This window comes from Lissotriton helveticus, chromosome 5_1 (assembly GCF_964261635.1).
Source record: "Lissotriton helveticus chromosome 5_1, aLisHel1.1, whole genome shotgun sequence".
In the NCBI taxonomy this organism is placed as follows: Eukaryota; Metazoa; Chordata; class Amphibia; order Caudata; family Salamandridae; genus Lissotriton; species Lissotriton helveticus.
In genome coordinates this window covers 721,992,669-722,012,971 of record NC_136065.1, presented here as the reverse complement: position 1 = coordinate 722,012,971, position 20,303 = coordinate 721,992,669, and the positions used below count along the sequence as shown (strand labels likewise).

At 42.4% G+C, this 20,303-nt stretch overlaps 1 protein-coding gene across 41 annotated transcripts in view; it reads right to left on the bottom strand.

The window, feature by feature from the left end:
• Window positions 1-20,303, bottom strand: part of SORBS1 (sorbin and SH3 domain containing 1) — a 1,860,906-nt gene that overhangs the window by 55,167 nt on the left and 1,785,436 nt on the right. For 27 of the 41 annotated variants that reach the window (XM_078643144.1, XM_078643174.1, XM_078643143.1 and 24 more), the window contains 2 exons: window positions 16,375-16,434; window positions 15,630-15,820 (listed from right to left, as the gene is read on the bottom strand). In XM_078643144.1, the coding sequence (XP_078499270.1) occupies window positions 15,630-15,820; window positions 16,375-16,434 (251 nt within the window). The remainder of the gene's footprint in view (window positions 1-15,629; window positions 15,821-16,374; window positions 16,435-20,303) is intronic. The other 14 variants (XM_078643170.1, XM_078643148.1, XM_078643165.1 and 11 more) reach the window with 2 other exon arrangements.

The window sequence follows — 20,303 nt, the reverse complement described above, 5'->3', positions numbered from 1 at the left end:
AACTCCTGTATTTAGGAATAATGAATTTGCTCAGGGCAGCAGTCTAAGTCCCACAGCAACACTTTTAACCGCCGGCGCTGCGGGAGATGTATAAAACACGCAGCAGCTGCACGAGAGTACAGCAGTAAGTTAAAATTAGAAAATAAATGTGACTTGTGCAGCAGATGCGACGTAGACCCGGCCCTGTGAAATAAGTGCCGGTGCTAAGCACCGGAAAGCACCGGCACAAATTAAGCCCTGATTTATGCTCGTAAGCCTACCTGTGGAGGATGGATGGAACCGACCTTTGAGGTGAAGTCAAGCACCGAAGTCTATCCCAGAGAGCGGGTTGTTTTTTAATGACACCCGCGAAGCTGACGATACAAATTATTCGGAACTTTGCTCAATAAAGCGTGTGTTTTCAAATTCTCACCACAGTGTGTGTTACAGCCCTTCGGATATGTCAGTGAACGAGAGCTACCGAGTCTTAACATGTTCTTTTTTTCTTTTTCTTTTTTAACTTGTTCTTAGCTTTGTGCGCAGTGCTCAGATATACATTATCCCCTGAGATGCTGTTTTCCCGAAAGCTGTCCAGTGACCCCCGGAACTGTTTCATAATGCACCCGACAATCTCAAATGGTTACTCGTGCAATTGTAAGGCTGAAATCCGCTAAGTGTCCCAAACTGTACACCCCGCAGTTGCCGAGTGCGCGGACGTCTCTCTTGAAGAAGAATGCCGGCAGAGTACGCGAGACAAGGACACTTTTTTGTAATACTTTTGATGGATGCCGGTGGAGGAGAGAAGCCGAAGCTCACATCGAAGAGGCGGTGGGGGTGAGACAGAGCAGTTCACGGAAGTCTCATGTGGCTTCACCGAGCTCTCTCGGAACCCTAGTGCTGTCTGAAGAATATGAGAACAAGCACAAAAAAAAAGTATTGCCCATGAAAGAAACACGGCCTCGCGGCCGTGAAAGCACGGCCGTGGGCCTGTGTCTGTGCAGCTCAGTGCCGCCCGGAAAACGCTCGAGGGGGTGAATGACCGACAGCAGAGATCTGAAGAATATGAGAACAAGCAAAAAAAAAACCAAGAAAAATGCACAGGGAAAACTGTCCTCCGCCATCTTCCCACGTGTTTCCGAAGTGCGTCATTGTCGAGTCACATGTTTCTCAGGATCTTTGTTGAAACAGGTACTTCTTTGAGTTTCAGATTACATGAAGTGGGCTCAGATGTGACTTTATTTCTGGGCTAATGTTTTTACATATTAGCACGGCAGCTGCAACTACAAACAAGCACTGACTAATAAAGAGGCGTGGAACGCAGGCGAGAGAGGCGGGCTCTACTTTGATAGGCAGGAGCCTGCGAAGTTCCGGAATATTCCCCGCCTCTGTAGCAGGTTAGCGGTGACGTAGCTCGTCCGGAGTGCGGCACCTTGGAGGCAGAGGGAGCCCAGAAAAAAGCAGGGATTCTGGGAATGATGGGGTTCCCGGGAGAGAGCAGGCAAGGCATAACGGTGCGAGGAAGGTTCTCCAACTCACAGAACATCCCGTAGCAGCGCAGCGGGAAAAGAGCCCGGTGAGTGGGCGGTGAGGGGGGGGGAGTGGGGTGTGTGTGTGTGCGCGTGTGCGTGTGTGGGTGTAGCTGTGTGTGTGTGTGTATATATGTGTGGCTGTGTGTCTGTTAGCTGTGCGTGTGTATATGTGTGGCTGTGTGTGTGCGTGCGTGATACATGGTGACTAAAGAGCCTGCTGGAATCGGAGCGCGTGTTCACGCACGCGACATGATCCGATTCCGGCAGGCTGCGCATGCCAGTCTCTTGTCTCCTCTTGTTAGTCCTTGTAAGCAGAACCGCCGACAATAGGCTCGCTCTGCGACAGCAGGGCTTTTCGCCCTGCATCGCAGGTGCAAGACCTAAAAAGGGTCACAGCGTGCCATTATTGTCACAAAATCGGGCATTGGAAGCGCTAGTGTTGATTGAATCCAGCATATCAAATGCAATATGAGGGGGAAGGACATATGTCAGAGGGTTTGAACACTGTGACAAGACCATGGTTCATGTATGGGGGAGGTTGTGAGTCGCAGATGCAAATTCCTCAGCCACCGAGAATACCCACAAATAATCACATGTACCATTGGATGCCCTATTTTGAAATACAAGACAGATTAGAGCAAATACAAGGTCCTCATGAGTGTCAGAGGGGGGTGCAGGGAGAGTGCACTTGGGGGCTGCCCTAGAAGTGGATCAAAGTGGACCATTGTAGATGCAGAGGTGAATAGACATCCTGTTACCTTTTTGCTAGATACCGGAGCTGTCCCAGATTTATCCCTTTCAGGACAATCGATTCAAGTGGTGGGAGTTACCAATCTGAGAATGACCAACCCGTTGACAAACGAGTTACCTGTGAGAATAGGACCATTCCGAGACAAACATCAATTTGTGGTATGTGATTCAAGCCGAGTCTGTCTATTGGGACAAGATCTTCTGTGTAAGCTAAATTGTACTATACCTTGCACTCCGAAGGGTGTGGAGTTGCAGACCTATGATGGCGATGCTGATTTTAAGATGGTCAATATGAGCTTGTGTGCAGAGCTGTTCGTGGTTCTTACAATAGAGGGCTTACCACATGACTTGAGAGATTTGGTCTCTCCGAAAGTGTGGGATTTCATAGGTGACGAGATAGGGTTGATTAGAGGGGTTGAACCTGTTAAGATACAGGTCAAACCGAATGCTGAATTCCCATGAACTCCACTGTATAAATTGACTCCAGAAACAGAGGCAGTAATAAGACCTGTAATCGAGTCCATGATTGCAAGGCATTTTGAAAGAGATAAGAGGAAGTCCCTGTAATTCACCCATTATGGGACTACAGAAGCCTAGTGGCAAGTACAGACTAGTGCAGGATTTGCACAGGATCAATGAAATCGTGATCCCATGTTGTCCTGTGGTATCGAATCCAGCTGTTATATTATTTTAGATACCATGTGAGGCAGAATGGTTTACAGTCATAGATCTCTGCCAGGCATTTTTCTCCATACCATTGCACAAAGATAGCCAATATATTTTTGCATCTAGGATGGACGACCGTGCGTTAACATGATGTCAGATCCCTCAAGGGTATACAGAAAGTCCCTTTATCTTTAGCCAGTGTTTGAAAAAGAATCTTGAAGGGCTGGTGATGCTCCAGAGCTCAGTCCTGGTACAGTATATCGACAACCTTTTGGTCGCTTCAGAGACTGAGGATGCCTGCAGGATTGACACAGTGGCTTTGTTGAATCATTTGGCAGAGAATGGACACAAGGTGTCCCCAAACAAGCTTCAGTATTGTCAAACAGAAGTGCAGTATTTAGGTAACCGAATTGAGAATGGAAAACGAAGTGTGTCACCAGATCGCATAGAGACGAATCTTCAAATGGGAACTCCGAAAACACAGAAAGAAGTCCGCATGTTTTTGGGAATGGTCGGCTATTGTCGACAGGGATCCCAAATTTTTCATTGCAAGCAAATCACTCTTGAGATTAACTCAAATAGACATCAGTGATCTGGTACCATGGGATAATGACTGCTTGAGAGCCTTCCATGAGCTGAGAGAAAGCCTATGTCGCGCTCCAGCTCTGGGAATGCCAGATTACAATAAAGTGTTTTCGCTCTTCTGCTGTGAGAGGGAAGGATGTGCATTAGCAGTTCATGTACAGACACATGGAGGTGCCAGTAGACCAGTGGCTTATTTTTCTGCTACGTTAGATCCCGTAGCTTCTGCGCTGCCTGGACGTGTAAAATTCGTTGCTGCAACAGGTGTCAGTATTGAGAAATGTGAAAGCATAGTGATGGGTCATCCCCTTATTGTGTATGTGAAACATTCAGGAGACCTGTTAATGACAAGAACAAAGACACAGCATTTAACGAATAACCGACTTACAAAGTATGAGCAAGTTATATAAGCTTCTGAAAATGTTATTTTGAAACACTGTACCACCTTAAATCCTGCGACATTGTTACCTCTTCCGCAAGAGGAAGGAGAGAATTGTGAAGAGCATGACTGTTTGGATGTTACTGAACTATCTGCCAAACCCAGACCTGAAATTGTTGATGAACCTCTGCCTGAATCTGATTTGATCCTTTTTGTTGACGGTTCATGCTTAAGAGACAATGAAGGGTGTTTGAGAGCAGCTTTTGCTGAGTGTACCATCTTGGGGTGGTTGGAGCTGCTTGTTTGAAAAGAGGATACTCCGCCCAGGTAGCTGAAATTATTGCCCTGATACGTGCCTGTACCATTTCGGATGGAGTCCGAGTGACTATCTATACGGACAGCCAATATGGGTTCGGAGTGGTTCATGATTTTGGACAGTTATGGTCTCAGACAGGAGTTTTGACGTCCTCAGGATTCCCCATCCATAACAGAGAATATGTACGTCAATTATTAGAGGCTTTACAGAAATCTAAAGAGATAGCTGTAGCCAAATGTTAAGCTCATGGGAAGGGAGAAGACTTTGTCACCAAAGGTAATAACTATGCTGATGAAGTAGCTCGTTTTTGTGCTACACAAGCTTGTATTTTCAATGGTGAATATGTAGGAGAGAGCACAGAAGAGACCGAGCTCAGCATGATGTTAGCTGTAGCCGATACTTGTGATGAGGTGAAGCAGCTTCAGGATGAGGTCCCAGAGGAGGAAGCTGCATCCTGGGTTAGAGCAGGCTGTGAAAAGAGAGAAGATGGCATTTGGGTGTCAACAGATGAAAGGGCAGTGTTACCTAACTGTTTATTGAGCCCAATGGCAAGGCAGATTCACGGAGCAGTTCATCTTGGAAGAGACGCCATGGTACGAGTGTTTAGCCAAACTTGGGTCAACCCACAATTTCGTGTACATGCTGAAGCAGTCTGTCACAGGTGTGTTACGTGTCATCAAATGAATGTTGGGAAAAGAAATGTGGTTGCGATGAGTCACATTGGCAGATCAGGATGTCCTTTTAATAGGATACAATTGATGTTATCGAAATGCCGAGGTGCAATAGGCTGAGATATGTTTTGATGGTGGGGTGTATCTTTTCACACTGGGTTGAGGCATATCCAACTAGACGATGTGACAGTCTCAGAGTGGCAAAACTGCTCTCAAGGGAACTGATACTGCTCTTTGGATTTCCGACCTCAGTGGAGACAGATAGAGGAACGCATTTCCATAGTGAAATCATGAAATTGTTGTGTACTGCTTTGAAAATTGATCAGAGACTGCATTGTAGATACAGGCCTGAGGCTTCTGGTCTGGTGGAGCAAATACATGGCACAATCAAGATAAGGGTGTCAAAGTTCATTAAAATGGCCTGATGCGTTACTGTTGGTATCGATGAGTCTGCGTAGTACTGGAGGACAGGGCTCTCCCCCCACAAAATATTGATGGGAAGAGCTATGCGATTGCCTATGGTGCCAGCTACAGCATTGATATACATCAGAGATGATTTGGTTATGGATTATTGTAGGGGACTGGCTGATGTGGTTAATTCTGTGTCCCACCAGGTCGAGGCTCTGACTGCATCCACCTCGAGAGACCTGCTGCATGATCTTACCTCTGGTGACTGGGTGCTTGTCCGTAAACACGTGAGGAAGAGCTGCCTTGATGCTCGCTGGCGAGGACCATATCAAGTGATCTTGGTTACGAGTACGCCTTAAAGTGTGGCGGTTCCTGCCTATCTCCCTTGCATCATACCCCAAAGGTGTCAGCACATGTTGACTTCCTAAGAAGTACTCATGTCAAATAGGTCAGAGAGCTTAAGGCTATGGAGCTCGCCCTAAGATGTTCCTTCTCCAGCGAAAAAGTCAGAAGTCTCCTTACTCTGTCCCTGGGCACTATACAAAAAGACAAAGTTCAGCCCCCCAAATGCGTCACATGATGAACTGTTTCACTTGCAATATTTTTTCTGTAGAATTTCATAGAAGCTTTAATCAAGTTCTTCTTGTCTTCTAGTGGCCTTGGGTTTCAGATAGCCAGGCAAGGAAGGCATGCTCCCTTCTCGCCTCTCAGTCTTCTTCAAAGACATTCCAGGTATCTCCTCATTGAGAGCAGTGTCGGGAAAGATAACTTTTGTTTTTCTTCTCAATGAAAAGAGAATTAGATTCAGCTTCCATTCTGTGTTTCATTTTGATTTTGGAGTTCATCACATTATGCCTTTTATGCCGAATGAATTACCTTTGTGGATTTGGCTCTGTATTGATTTTCATGTACCTATATTCTCTGATTTTAAGGTGTGTTTATGTTCAATTATTTTTGGCCTTATAATAAACATCATAAACTGGAATTCGGAGTCTGTGGTCTTTTAAGCATGACTACATTGTAAGTATAATCTTGAATGGTTTACTCCACTCAACCACTTTCAGCAGGCAAATAAAAGACCATCTTTGCTGAATTTAGTAGGGAAGGCAAGGACTAAATTTAGCGTAATCAGTTCCTTGAACCGAAATAAAGTGATTGATGAGGTAAAACAAATAGAAAAACCGAAGTCAATGCTCCTTGTTGACGTTTATTAAGTTGCGAAGATCGCGATATATAAAAAATATCTATGATGTTAATAGCACCACAGACAAACTAATCTTTATGCGGAAACAAAATGCACAATCGGAGTCAATATAGCCAACTAGCCGCAAATAGGGAAAGTGTTGTTGAGGAGAGCCCGGTAAAGACTCTTGAGGAATATAAACAATGCCCTTGATAGGTGGGTCTACATAAAATAATAAAATAACTCAATTAAGTTAAGAGCACAGGAATAAAAAAAATATTCTAAAAAAACTGTGACGGTATCTCCCATGGATTGAGACGTGAACACTCAAGTCTCATACTCTCAAATTCCGCAAGCCAGAGACTTAAAACCTTTCACTCACATAAACAAAGACTATCTCATTATCATTTTAAATATTATTCTGTAGCTGAGAGTGATAATCATTATGTTATTAGTGTATTAGTTCGGTTGTCACGAAAAATATTCTGAGCTGATAGAAGTCACAGAAACACAGTCACTGTTAATTCTATGATCAGCAAAAACACCTAACGTTCTAAAACGACGTTCCCATAGTACGTAGTAGCTGGATGTAAAGGGGCACAACAACCGGAAGGTGTCACTATCTATATTTATCATAGAAAACATTCCACTTCATAACCACGGTTCATAAGCAGACCCCGTAACCAAGGACATCCTCCACTTACAGCCCTAATAGGGTTTATTGAAACTTGTATTTAAAGTATGTAGTGGGTTGGTAGGTATCCACTTAATCCAACTTCCTGTATGTCCAAAATCCAAAATAATTCAAAGTCGCAGGACCTTGATAAGTTCCTGTGTCGATAGGATCTGCGCCTTATTCTCAAGGCAGCGTTAACCCACTTGCCACGTTAAGTGGCTTAATCCTGCCTTGAGAGTAAGGCCCCTTTCACACTAAATTTAGTGTGAAAGGGGCGTGCAGTCGGTGTTGCGGTGGGCGTTCCACCGCAACACCCATTGTGATAGACGCTGCAACCTATAATCAAGGGCGGCGATAACAGGTAGCGACGCCAAATTTAAGACCAGAAAAATCCTGGTCTTAAGTTGGTAAAACTGGGAGAAATGCTTTATTTCTCCTCGTTTTTGCTTTTGCCATGTGTGCTGCACACGGAAAATAGCAAAACGCGATTGTTTGTTCATGTACAGGAAGGTGTCCCTTTCTGTACATGAACAAACCTTTTTAGAAAAAAGCCATTTTGTAACTGATGTGTGCTGCACGAAGCAGCACACATGAAAGTCACAACATTGTATTTTAGTATTGTTTATGGGCAGGAAGGGGCACCTTCCTGTACATAAACAACCCTCCTCTGCACACAGACACCCTTGCACTCTGGTGCAAGGATGTCTGCGTTGGTGCTAAGTCGTGAAACTTTATTGCCATTGCAGGGGAAAACTCCAGGCTGCACCACATTCTTGAGAATAGGGCATGCCTCGCGTTTCCGAAGTGGCGGTGAAGTGGCGGTGAGAGGCATAAGCCAAGAGGCTAACGCCTCTCACCGCCACTTCCTTGAGAATATCCCCTTGGTTCCTTACCAATAGAAATATCCGTCGCAATCCTTAGAAATGCCGTCCAACACGTGAATTCTAAAAGTTCCTACATCCTCTTCCAGAGCCAATAAATGCAGAGAAAATGAAAACAGACTAATCCACATTCCGTCAAAGAGAACGAGTAGCCATATTTGCTAAATCAAAATTAGAAATTTAATCTAAAGTCAGCGGTTCGTTTATGCTAACTAAAGCGCAAAATACATTTCGAAGATTGTCAAAATTGAGTGGGGAGTCTAATTTATTCATAGCACATCCTAATTGTCCATGTGACATGCTTACTCATTAATTTGCCATGCACGGGATACTAAGAAAGTAGCCCCGTAATCCACACGTTCTGTTGATCTGATGGGCGCCATACTAGTTTGGGGAAATTATTCTGGGGCATCATGGTTTTACCGCCCGACCTGAAAAGCCCAGAAGAGCAACAGGCACCAGTGGGCAGCAAGAGTACTATACCATGACAACAGTCATTTGTTGTGAGTCGAAGCGTGTTAGAAATCAAATCAATGCAGCAGTAGCAAAGTCAAAAAAATATGAACCCATAGAGTCATGTGATAAAACTATGGTATCAATATTGTTGTCCCTGATATTAAGGACCGACAGCCGAATGGTTTAGGTGTTCCGCCCAATGTGTCTACTTGAGTACAGATAGAATATTCACTGTCTAACTTGTGGTGAATCTTCTAACATTTGTTTATATTGCGATAATTTTATATGGGTAATAAGTGATGGTATATCATCATGGTGTGGGCACGATTTTTAGTGACATGATTTTTTATGTACAAAATGGTACAAATGACTGTCGCACATGATTATGGAGCCTTGAAAAAGTACAGGAGGACGAAATGTGTCGGCTACTGCATTTGTGATCATTCAGAGGTGTTCCTGCAATAAACAGATCCCTGTACGGCTATTAGTTGAAACTTCAATTGGGATTCCTTATCTACTGCTGGTGTGCCAGACAAGCCGTCCATAGGAGCGAAAATCGGCCCACCTTGAGGATTAAAGACTGCAGCAGCCGCTGAACATTACCAACCTCGCCGGACCCGCTTCGCGGGTCCCGCAGCGCTGCATGCTGCTGAGGCTGCTGACACTTTGGGAGCACAGAACAGGAGGCGCGGGCAGGTGAGAGAGCCGGCGGGGCTGCGAGCACGCAGGCAGGGACTCCAGTGACCAGGAGCCCCTGCGCGCCCATTTGACACACCTGGGCTGCTCGCCCCGCTGGCCACACCCCCCTGTCCACCAACCAACTAGGAAGTATCAAAAGAGTTTAAAACTGACCACTATCCCCGCTCAGCGGGAGCGCGCCGGGTGAAGCCCGGGACAAGGGCGGGACCGTCTGTGGCCGTCCGGGGTCGGCTAAGGTCGGGCCGGGCCACCCCCCTAACATTTACTTCCTTCATTTATTGTACTTCAAGGTATTTATTCATTGATGTGTCCTCTGCTTGCTTATTAACTTTTGTGTCAGACCATAGTAACGGTAGTGCCTTTACTGTTGGAAGTACATATTTGGATTGTCAGTACTTTGTCGTTCGCACATTGTGTTTAGCGTTAATTTTGTTTGTGTACACCTAAAAAATGACTTTACGGTCAGGTAAAGAAAGGCAAGTCCAGGTCTCCACCTCCAATGGCACTTTTACTGGAACGATTGATCAATTTTTTAAACGCACAACCACTATATTGGAGAAGGAGATCGCTCTTGCCGAAAAACGCCTTTCGCTTGATTTAATTACAGGCAAGCGATCTTCCCTTGGTAAAATTAATGAGGCTGTCTCTCCTGTCCCACTCTCCTTGTCGAATAAAGATATTCCTGATGTTACTGTAGACTCAGCGATAGTAACTGCTCTTGAGAGTCAAATATTGGACTCAGAGGGGATTGGTAAAGAAAGTGCATATGATACGGCCCATGAGAATTTGTTGAATGGTGGGACTATTTACCTTGACCAGTCTGGTGAGAAATCAGGACTCTCAGATTCCCCAAATCTTACTATAAGTACTGAGCGAGCGAATTCCTCTACCTATTCGCAACATCTACCCACTCATAATCCTGGGAAACGTAAAAGGATAGACTCGTCCGATTTAGGGGAACATACTGAGGACTCGGGAATTACCTCTATATCCCATACACAGCTACCCAATCTTAAGGCGGTTGTTCAGCCTGAGGAACATAACACCACAGTTAACATAATAGAAGGTATACTCTTGGCTAAGATAGAGTTGCTAATTAAATCACTACTCTTACCGCTATTCGAAAGGACCAGACTTCTAAATACAAAAATGGACTCTTTAGATATGCTGGTAAAAGATAATATAGCAACATCTAATTGAATTCTTGCCACCGTAGCCTCAAATGGTATAGCCCCCCCAGCCCCGACCATTCTGAAGAATATTGCCATGAATAATACAGCTGGGGGTAACAGTGTTAAACGGGCACCTTCTATTGCAAAAGTGCCGCAACAAAAACCTGTACCTGTTACAAAGAAAGCACCCAATACTGAGAGCATGCCCCAGCAAAAGGCCATAATGCATCCCCAGGCTAAGAAAAACCCTACCCCCACCAGCCGTCATGACCAAAGCATTCGGCCTAGGATCAAACCTATCCCAAGGAAACAATGTGTGAACCTCCCCCCAGAGTCACTACCCTATACTATCATCTTAACTGGCGTGGCTCCTCTTGGAGAAGGCAAGAGAGAAACACATAAGGATCTTCACAACAAGGTAACGTTCTGGCTGAATAAGAATCGCCCACTCCCTCCAAACTCGAATCCTGAAATCCTAAACGTTAGGAGGGTGGATTGGGTAGGCTATAGCAAAAAAGATCTTGAGGGGGATTGTGTGGTAATCAGTTTTAGAGAGCCATGGGTGGTTGAATTCATTAGTAGGGAACCAAGATATGGAAGAGTTGGGGATGTGCAGACTCTATCGTTGCACTATTTTTATCCCGCTCTTACTGCAAATAGAGCCCAAACACCGTTCTATCATTCCAGAAGGGATAGACCTAGAGGAGGATTTCATTTTGATACACCAATCTACCCATTGTTTCAACCCCACCTCTCGAACCGGTTTGCCCCCCTATCCGGTCTGGAAGGTGTGGACTGACTTGATAATGAACCTCCGGTATCTGGGATGATTGGAGCTGTAGTGAATCGTTCTCCCAATAATTTTACATCTATTACGGAAGAGACTGATTCAGGGACTAGTGAAATCATCCAGGGGGGGAAGAGAAGGGATAAACCCTCAAACCACACCCCTAGACCCCTGATCTCTGGGGAGATTGTGGACCCAGCTGTTAATCTACAAAAGAAATCTACATATACCCTCACGGTCTTGTCATGGAATATAGCGGGGCTAAAGGGGAAAATGTCAGAGGATGATTGGGGTTCTTATGTGGATTCTCACGATGTAATCATATTACAGGAAAGTTGGTCAACTGACGCCATTTACCGGGTTGGTTACCTCAATTATTACAAACCAGCCTGTAAAGGCTTGAAAGGTCGCCCATCTGGAGGCCTGGTTATTTGGATTAGACAATCCTTAGCATTTAAAATCACAGACCTTCCGACTCCAAGTAATGACATATTAGCCTTGAAACTAACCAGTAAAAATAACCATGACATTTTCCTGATTAACATTTATGCAAGGGGGCGACCTGGTGGGAAGCCAATGAGAGCGGTAGATGATTTAGATTCCCTACTGAATAATATTGGCAGAGAAAAATGTGTTATGTTGGCAGGGGATTTTAATTGTTCATTTGAACCGTTTCCCAATTTGGATAATGGGGGATATGGGGAAGTCGATCAAATTTGGAACATTCCCCATTTATCTATCCCTCCTGTTAAAAAAGTAGCTGAGGCTGCTATGCAGTGGTTGGGTCTTTGTCTTGAATGGGATCTACGAGCAGCGAATGGAAGGACAAAATCAGATTTGATGGGAAAGGTTACATTTGATAACTCCCTCCATTCTAGCCGTATTGATTATTTCCTAATAAGGTTAGAGTTTTGGAATTTACTGGAGGATATGGAAATAGTTACAAGACCAGAAAGTGATCATAATCCTCTGGTAATAAAACTACTAATGAATGGGGATTTTCTTATGGATACTGTAACCAATTTTGTCACTGCCGAGGCTGTTCTTGCGAACGACTGTAGAAGGGTACGCTGGACTAGGTTCTTAGAAAATCCCACCATTATTGATAAGGTTACAGTCGAGGTTTTAGCAGCTACAAATCTGATGGTACCCATATTAAACGAAGGCACATCATTGGATCAAATTGGGACGATCCACGAGTCCCTTTTTAACAAAATTAAAACTTTTTTTATTGAACCTATAAAAGGAAGAAAAAATGGCCCAGCTCAAACCGGGGCAAAATGGTATAATAAAACATGCCGCCTTGTCCATAGCTCCCTGATAGCTGCTATTAAATCCAAGTCAGCCACCGAAATAAAACTAGAAAGGGTAAACTACAAGAAGGTGCTTAAAGAAGCAAAAACTAACTGGGATGAACAGCGCTGGTTAGATTTATATCTTGCAAGTACCTCCACCAACCAACAAAAATTCTGGGAGGTTGTTAAATGGGGAGGGTCTGGGGACCAGCAAGTTCCTGTTAACCATGTCCCCGCAGAACAATGGGTCGAGCATTACGCGGCACAGTTTAGTAACACGGAACGGATCTCCCTTATCACTAGGGAAGATACCAGTGTACCGACTGTGGTGCCCTCACTCGACCAGATTGTTTTTACCGAAACGGAAGCCATTATAGCCTTAAAACAAGTACAGAATGGTAAAGCCCCAGGTATGGACTGTGTCCCTGCAGACCTTTTCAAGTTTGCCTAAGCACACTGGGTCCCTTATATAACCACCTTAGCGAATGCTATAGCCAGAGGGGCTAGGATACCAAACTCGTGGAAAGGGGCTGAGATTCTGCCCGTGTACAAAAAAGGGGATAGAACTAAGGCGGGAAACTATCGACCCATCAGCCTCATCGACGCCCTTCAAAAGGTAATTGCCAGAATGCTGCTAGGAAAAATCCAGTCATGGATGACAGAAGTCGACATCCTGTCTCCATTGCAGGCTGGCTTTAGGGCAAATATTAGCACAGTTGACCAGATACTTAGATTTGTTATGATCTACTGGAAAACTGTGTTTTTGAGAGGAGGCACTATATTCGCAGCATTTGTGGATCTCAAATCTGCGTTTGATTTGGTCCCCAGAGGAAAGATGTGGGCAGCTCTGAGAAGGATGGGTGTTCCAACTGCACTCCTAGAACTTACCATCAGGATGCATGAGGGAAACTACGCTAGAGTCAGATGGGGCCGCCAGGGTCAGGTTACAGACTCCTTCCCCGTGACCCGTGGAGTGAGGCAGGGCTGTGTTCTGGCCCCCACCCTATTCATACTTTTTATCAACCAGGTGGTTAAGTTCCTCTCAGCTACCCCTACTGATGCACCAACATTGGGTGGGACCAAATTTCCCCTTTTAATCTTCGCTGATGACACCCTAATACTGGCTAAAACTCAGAAGGGCCTTCAGGTGGCTATTAATAAATTTGTGGACTTCTGTAATGAAAATGACCTTGAAATTAACATCTCTAAAACAAAGTTCATGGTCCTGACAAAAAATAAACCACTGAGGGGCCATGTAACGATGAATGGGTCTAGTCTAGAACAGGTTGAAGTTATGACATACCTTGGTGTTACAATGGACTATAGGTTACGCTGGAAAGAGCAAATAGCGGCGCTCAGTTTGAAATTTGCTCGTTTGTCCAGTTGTTTAGTGAAGGAGCAACGGTGTTCCTTGACCAAAAGAGTCCTACCCGCGCTTAAAATTTATAGCGCCAAAATTAGCTCAGCCATACTTTACGGGGCTGACATATGGGGGTGTGTGGACTTGGCTGTCCTGGATAGGATCCAGAACAAATTCTTCCGAAACTTAGTCAGTCTTCCTCTCTCTACGCCAGCACTACCACTCATGATGGACATGGGCTTCTACTCTATTAAACATCAAGCCCATTATAGGATGGTGGCGTTATGGAGACGCATATGGTCTACCCCGGAACTTGCCATGTTTGCCCAGGAGTTACAGGACGTAAGAGTGCAACAGGGGACAGTTGAAATACCATGGTTTAAGCTAATTAGGAAAACTCTCATTGGAATGGGCCTTCCTTTGCTTTGGTCAGAGCCGGGCTCTCATATCTTTCCCTCAAAGAAAGATTTTAAACTCCTTTTTTGGTCCATGGTTAAAGACGAACACGTTGCTCTTTCGGAGAAACCTAACCTGACAGGCCTGTTTTTGCTCCACAAAGTAGTACCACACACAGAGACCTATTGGAATGTAATTCTTAAAAGCTTAGACAGGAAACTATACCACCAGTTTCGTATAGGTACACTGCCACTAAGGGCTTTTACTAGTGGTTGGCAGAAGTTGGAGTCCACTTCTTGTCCCTGTTGTACTGAAAGCAAAGAAACAATAGGTCATTTTCTATTTGTATGTACTGCTTACCACGAGCCACGCTATAAGTGGCTGAAGCCAATATGTAAAAGATTAAACACCCGGGTGAGCAGAGAAGCATTATTCATCATGAGATCTAACACATCAGAATGGTTATCCATAGGACTGGCTAAATTCCTTGGGTGGGCCTGGTTAATTAGAACTAGGTTTGTTCGTACCACTTCGACTTGAAAAATCTTAACAGTCTGTTAGCTTACTACATCTTGGGCAGTATTGATGATTTGTCTTTTTTTATACTCAAATGTTTTAAAAATGTTTTTATAGACATCTTTCTATGCATATTTAATTGAGTTTTTTAAACAAATCTCTTCTTGTCTGTTTAATAATTTTCATGATTTTGTTTCATGATTTTGTTATATGGTTAGTATCATCATGTATGTATGTCTGTATGTCTTTTATGAAGAAAATTCGAAATAAAGACGTTAAAAACTGAACTGAAACTTCAATTGACAACGGGGAATTTGCGTGGTTATAGAGACAGTTTTGGGATGATAGTAACTGTAACGTGTGTGCTTTGATGCCTTTTTTCATTTACTGTGTTACACTGCACTGCAGTGCAGTTGATTTACACTTAAGGAGACTGGGTGTTTGGTGCCATGAAAGCACCACAAAAACTGAACATTCTTCATACTGTATCTTGTTGACTAATGAAAACTGGGGATAGATGTGCAGACATTAGAGCATAGCCACCACAATTTAGTTTTGTTACACAATTGAATCAGTAGGTGGATGGAATCCATGCCGTAGAAATAGAAGAGGAATATGGGACACTGATGACTTTTCAGCTAAACAACTTGTGGCCATCGATTGGCATTGACATCATTTTCTAATTAGATTTGAAAGACTTCAATTTGTTTTAACCTTGATTACTAGGAATACATTCATATAAAAACTTCCAAACATATATTTTTTAGCACTTTGAAAGAGAAGTAAAACATAATGCAATTACTATTTGATCTCAGGTATTCTTTATGAAATGAACAACCATAAGTAGATACAAATAACAACACATATTTAACACATTAAGTTAAACCAGGATGCACAAACAATAATATTAAAGGGTAAAGCAACTTACACTTCCCGTGGTGCGTCACTCCTCTCCTGGCCTCCTCCCCTCTGCTGAGCTAGAGGTTGCTGAGAAATGATTAAACATCGTTTAGTGTCACGAGCAGACACTGTGTGCCGAGAGTCAAGAGGATGAGAAAGAGCACTGCAGTAATGAACAGACTTTTCTGCAATGTGTATGATCTCGTTGCAGACCGCTTCCTGAGAAGGTGGTCATGGCATCCCAAAATATTGCCCCATAAGATAGTCAATAAGGAAAAGAGGAACAGATGGAACATTCCAGAGGCATCACATTAGTCCAGCAAACAACAGTGTTGTAGATCCAAGGACATTCCAAGAAGTGAAGGGCAGAGTGAGGGTCCAGGTGTAAGCATGGAAAACAGGTGAGATATGGAAGAATTTTGGAATTAGTACATAGATCTGCAAAAAGCAGCAAGAAGATGGTTGCAAATTGGCACTGCCTTATAAATGCTACCACTAGGGAAAGAAAGAAAGTAGCCATTCTGAGGTCATGCATTAAAAACGGGCAAAAGGGATGCAAAGGATGCAAACATTCCAGTTTCTAGGAGGGGATGAAAACGTTTAAACTCCTAGTGAACAATCTCCCATTAGTAGTTAATTATTATTATGAAAAAATATATAGTGTATTTATTCACGGATATAAATAACTATAATATTTAAATTCTTATTGTTGCTCAAAAGTGTGAGCTTCGTTTCTAAAATACTCCTAAGCACCGTATAAACAGCTGTCTTACCACATAACTCTTTTCAGACTCTGTAAGATCTGGTCCTGCTTTCAATGAATGATGTGAAGGCTGTGATCACAAGCAAATTATAAGGGACACATATAGCAAATGTTATTGACATTATGAAATAAATGATGCAAAAATGATTCCAAGCTTATGCAAAGGGCATTTTGTTTGGTCAATATCAAACTTGAATTGTTTACACAAATACATCTAAAAATTATATTTGAGCTTTTTGGGTCAAGTCAGGAAAGTTTGGCAGTGTGAGTGCATATTGTGAATGTATTCTTTCGCTAGGAAATGAACGAACTTACAGTAAGAACTCATAATCACTGATCGAGCCACATTTTTAGTTCTTTTTACCTACTGTTTATATTTGATTTTCCTTATACTAAAGATATATTCATCACTCTGTGGCTATAATGGCAATTATTGTCAAATGTGAGGCTCAGGTATGTGACATGACTAGTAAATGTGTACTCTAAGGCCGTGGAAGACGAACATGATATGACACCAGTAATAAGTAAGCAAAAGTCCAGTATTTGGTATAGTGAAAAATGTATGACAAATGGGGTAATAGTCAATAACAGGAAACATTTGCCTTGCTTTGGGTAAAAAAGCAAATTGATATCTCAATAGTCTTAATGTTAATGCTCATCAAAAAAGGCATTACCAGTATTCTGGGCTCCTCCACTGCAGAGTAAAACTAAAAATATTATAGATCACAGTGATACCACAATGATTGTTGTGATGTAAAGTAGCATGATGCAAAATGCATGGTAAAACATACAAGACAGTAAACCAAAAAGAATAGAAAGTTGAACAATTTTTTTTTTGCAGTTAACTCAATTATGTGGCTAAACATGATTGGGACGTGAATCACAGTTTTTGTCGAAAGTGCATAACTGGACCACAGGAAAAACGACTTTCCTAAGAAGAGGTACAGTTTTAATATGGTAACTATTTTTTCTCTCTCTGGCACAATAGAGTTGGGGTTTCCCTTGCTCACTACAGACCCATGCTGAATATTGTTGACATGTAATTAACTGGCATTACTACAGGTTTCTTAGGATTATACCTCTCACTGAAAGTGACCGCATGTTTGAGGGTTGTGTTTAAAGATAAGCAGTACTGACTCAAGAGGGTTTTAAAGACATATGGAATCACTCTTCTTGGATGCTTTATGTGTAAAATTAAGTTATCTAATTGGAGTTGGGAACAGGTGAATTGATCCAGAAACTGTGTACTGGTTTTTAAAGAATGGGAGAGGGGTTAGAAATAAACCACCTTTAACTATATATTCCCGAAAGCAAGTATCGACATTAACAAACGGATTTCGAGAAACGTGATTAAGAAGACATTCCCCTTCAAGGAAACCTTGAACCTGAAGAATACCAGTGACCATTCCACATGGAACTATTTGATCAAATTTAGTTCAGCAGTTAATACTGAAGAATGGACGCAAAGTGGATAGAGGAATGAAAAGGCGTTTGCGATGCTACAAGCGTGGAAACAAATACTGACTCTGACTTTATGCCTCTCTGTCCTTTACTAAGGGTAACAAGTAACTGGCCTTATTAGAGAGGTACATGTTTCATCAATACATTGGTACTGTGAGTACTGAGCTTCTTTCCTCCTGTTTCATGTTTATCTAATTATTGGAGTCTTCACTGCCTGAGTTTGCTCTAGCCCACCCTTTTGGGGAGGTCGCAAGCACTACAAAACTGAATCCACTTTTGTGATGCAAGGAGAAAAGATAAAACATCACAGCCAGTGCTCCGTTTTATAAGTCTCCTTTTCTACATCTTAGCACTTTGAAGAAGTGCGGCACGGATGGCACGAGCTCCGATAAACAGAGGAGGTCAGAGGTCTATAAATGGGATAAAAAGTACATAAGAGGAAAGAATTGTCAGAAGAAATCTATGGTGGTGTACCATACCATGATGCATCCAAGAACATGCTGTAACGGTGGAATGTTAACTATGCGTATCCTCAAAGCGCGTACATGGAGATTCTCTTCAGAGTCCAACGAATAAAGCCTGAGGCAGAACTTGTGTTACCCTCATTGCCACCCAGGACTCGTCCCTGTGTTTGTGTACCCTTGAATAAACCATGCGATTCATGAACATATCTTTATGTTAGCCCAAACTTTCTTTCTGTACAACTGTGAGTACCCTACAACACACAGTTTATTCTGGTAGGTCAAATTAAACGTAAAGAGTGAATGACATAAATGTTTTAAATTATTTGTCTAACGGTTAATTTATGCTAATGAATGCAGTTTAAGTACAGCAGATGGCAGATCTACTACTGTTGTATGTTTTGACACATACCAAAAATATGATATGTGCACTACTCTTATATTCGTTTTTCAAATGCACTCTGACTTCAAACATGGCATTACAGTTGTTGTTAAGAGCAATACCTTCAGAAACGTTTATTGTAATAGGCTAAGCGATTAATCTTTATTGATGTTTTTAACTCCCCGCTTTTTTGTTTTGTGATTTCTTTTTGTTCAGAGAACCCTCATGTCACCTTAACAAATGTATTCATGAGATTTAATTTCTGGAAATATAATAAAATAAATTACATTAAATGTACCTAATGGCGCACCTCCCCCGTCGGAAATTGTGAGACGCAGGGCTAATATCAGTTCATGAATACTCCCCTCCTTAGGGGGTCCGATATAAAAATGTGTTAATTTACAGTCCCTTATCCGTGCAATATGTTTGACTTTAGGCCCTTTCCTCTGCACTCTTTAAACCAGCATGACATGGCTGGGAGTATGTATGTTATACATTAATCTTAAATCCAAAAATGTTCTTTCAATGTTCAACAAAATGCAACTAAGTACTGGACCTGCTTATATGTGGGCGAATTAAGACTGGTTCAACTCAGTTCTAATTATGCCTCCATCATTGAGAAAACCATAGCAATCAATGGAAGGAACAATTACTGAAAGTACTGACTCTACCTAATGAAGGGCTAATTTGAATGAAAACTACCTGATTGTGTGGGTTACTTGTTTTTTTATTTATGTGCAAAATGCATAGTAGATGTATAAATTATATCCTAAAACAAACAGCATGAATTACGTTAATTCCAGTTGAGATATTATTTGTTTGGCATTATCAACCTGACCGCTTCAAATTTATTATATAATCTAACTAGGCAGTGGGAAAAGGGAGGGTTCTACGTTTGGCTAGTTACAGAGTGGCAATATTAGTGGTTGAGAAGATGGTGAGAGAGTGAGAGAAGAGACAACAAGAGAGAAGGGAATAGATTGATACAGGGAGACAGAGAAACAGAGACTAAGAATAGATATGATACTTAGAATTGCACAATGTAAAAACACACACATACACACAGCGAAATGTTATCAGAAGGCACAAGTTCAAGGAACTACAGTCCAAGTTCCCACTCATTACAGTGCTTTTTTAAAATATATATTTATATATGTAAAGAGGAATGACTACTGTATATTTACAAAAACTCTTCATGGCATTGCTGACCACAATGGCAAGATCTTGTGCCGGCTAATAGTATTCATTATTTTTTGGGCCTGTATGTCCAATTGTACTGTCTATTACAAGACACAACTATATATATATTCACTGAAAAAACCATAGGTTATAGACCATATATAGTTAGGGATTAGCATTTACAAAACCTTATTTTACTCACACAAAACCAATGAAATTCCATATATAGTTAGTTGTACTAACTATATATCGCGCACCCGCAATCCACTGCTGATCATGTCACATATTACATCATTCATGACATGGTCAGTGACATCACTGATGACATCACTGATGACATCTCAAATGACATCACTGATGACATCACTGATGACATCTCAAATGACATCACTGATGACATCACTGATAAAATCTCATTTGACATTACTGATCACATCACTGATGACATCATTCATG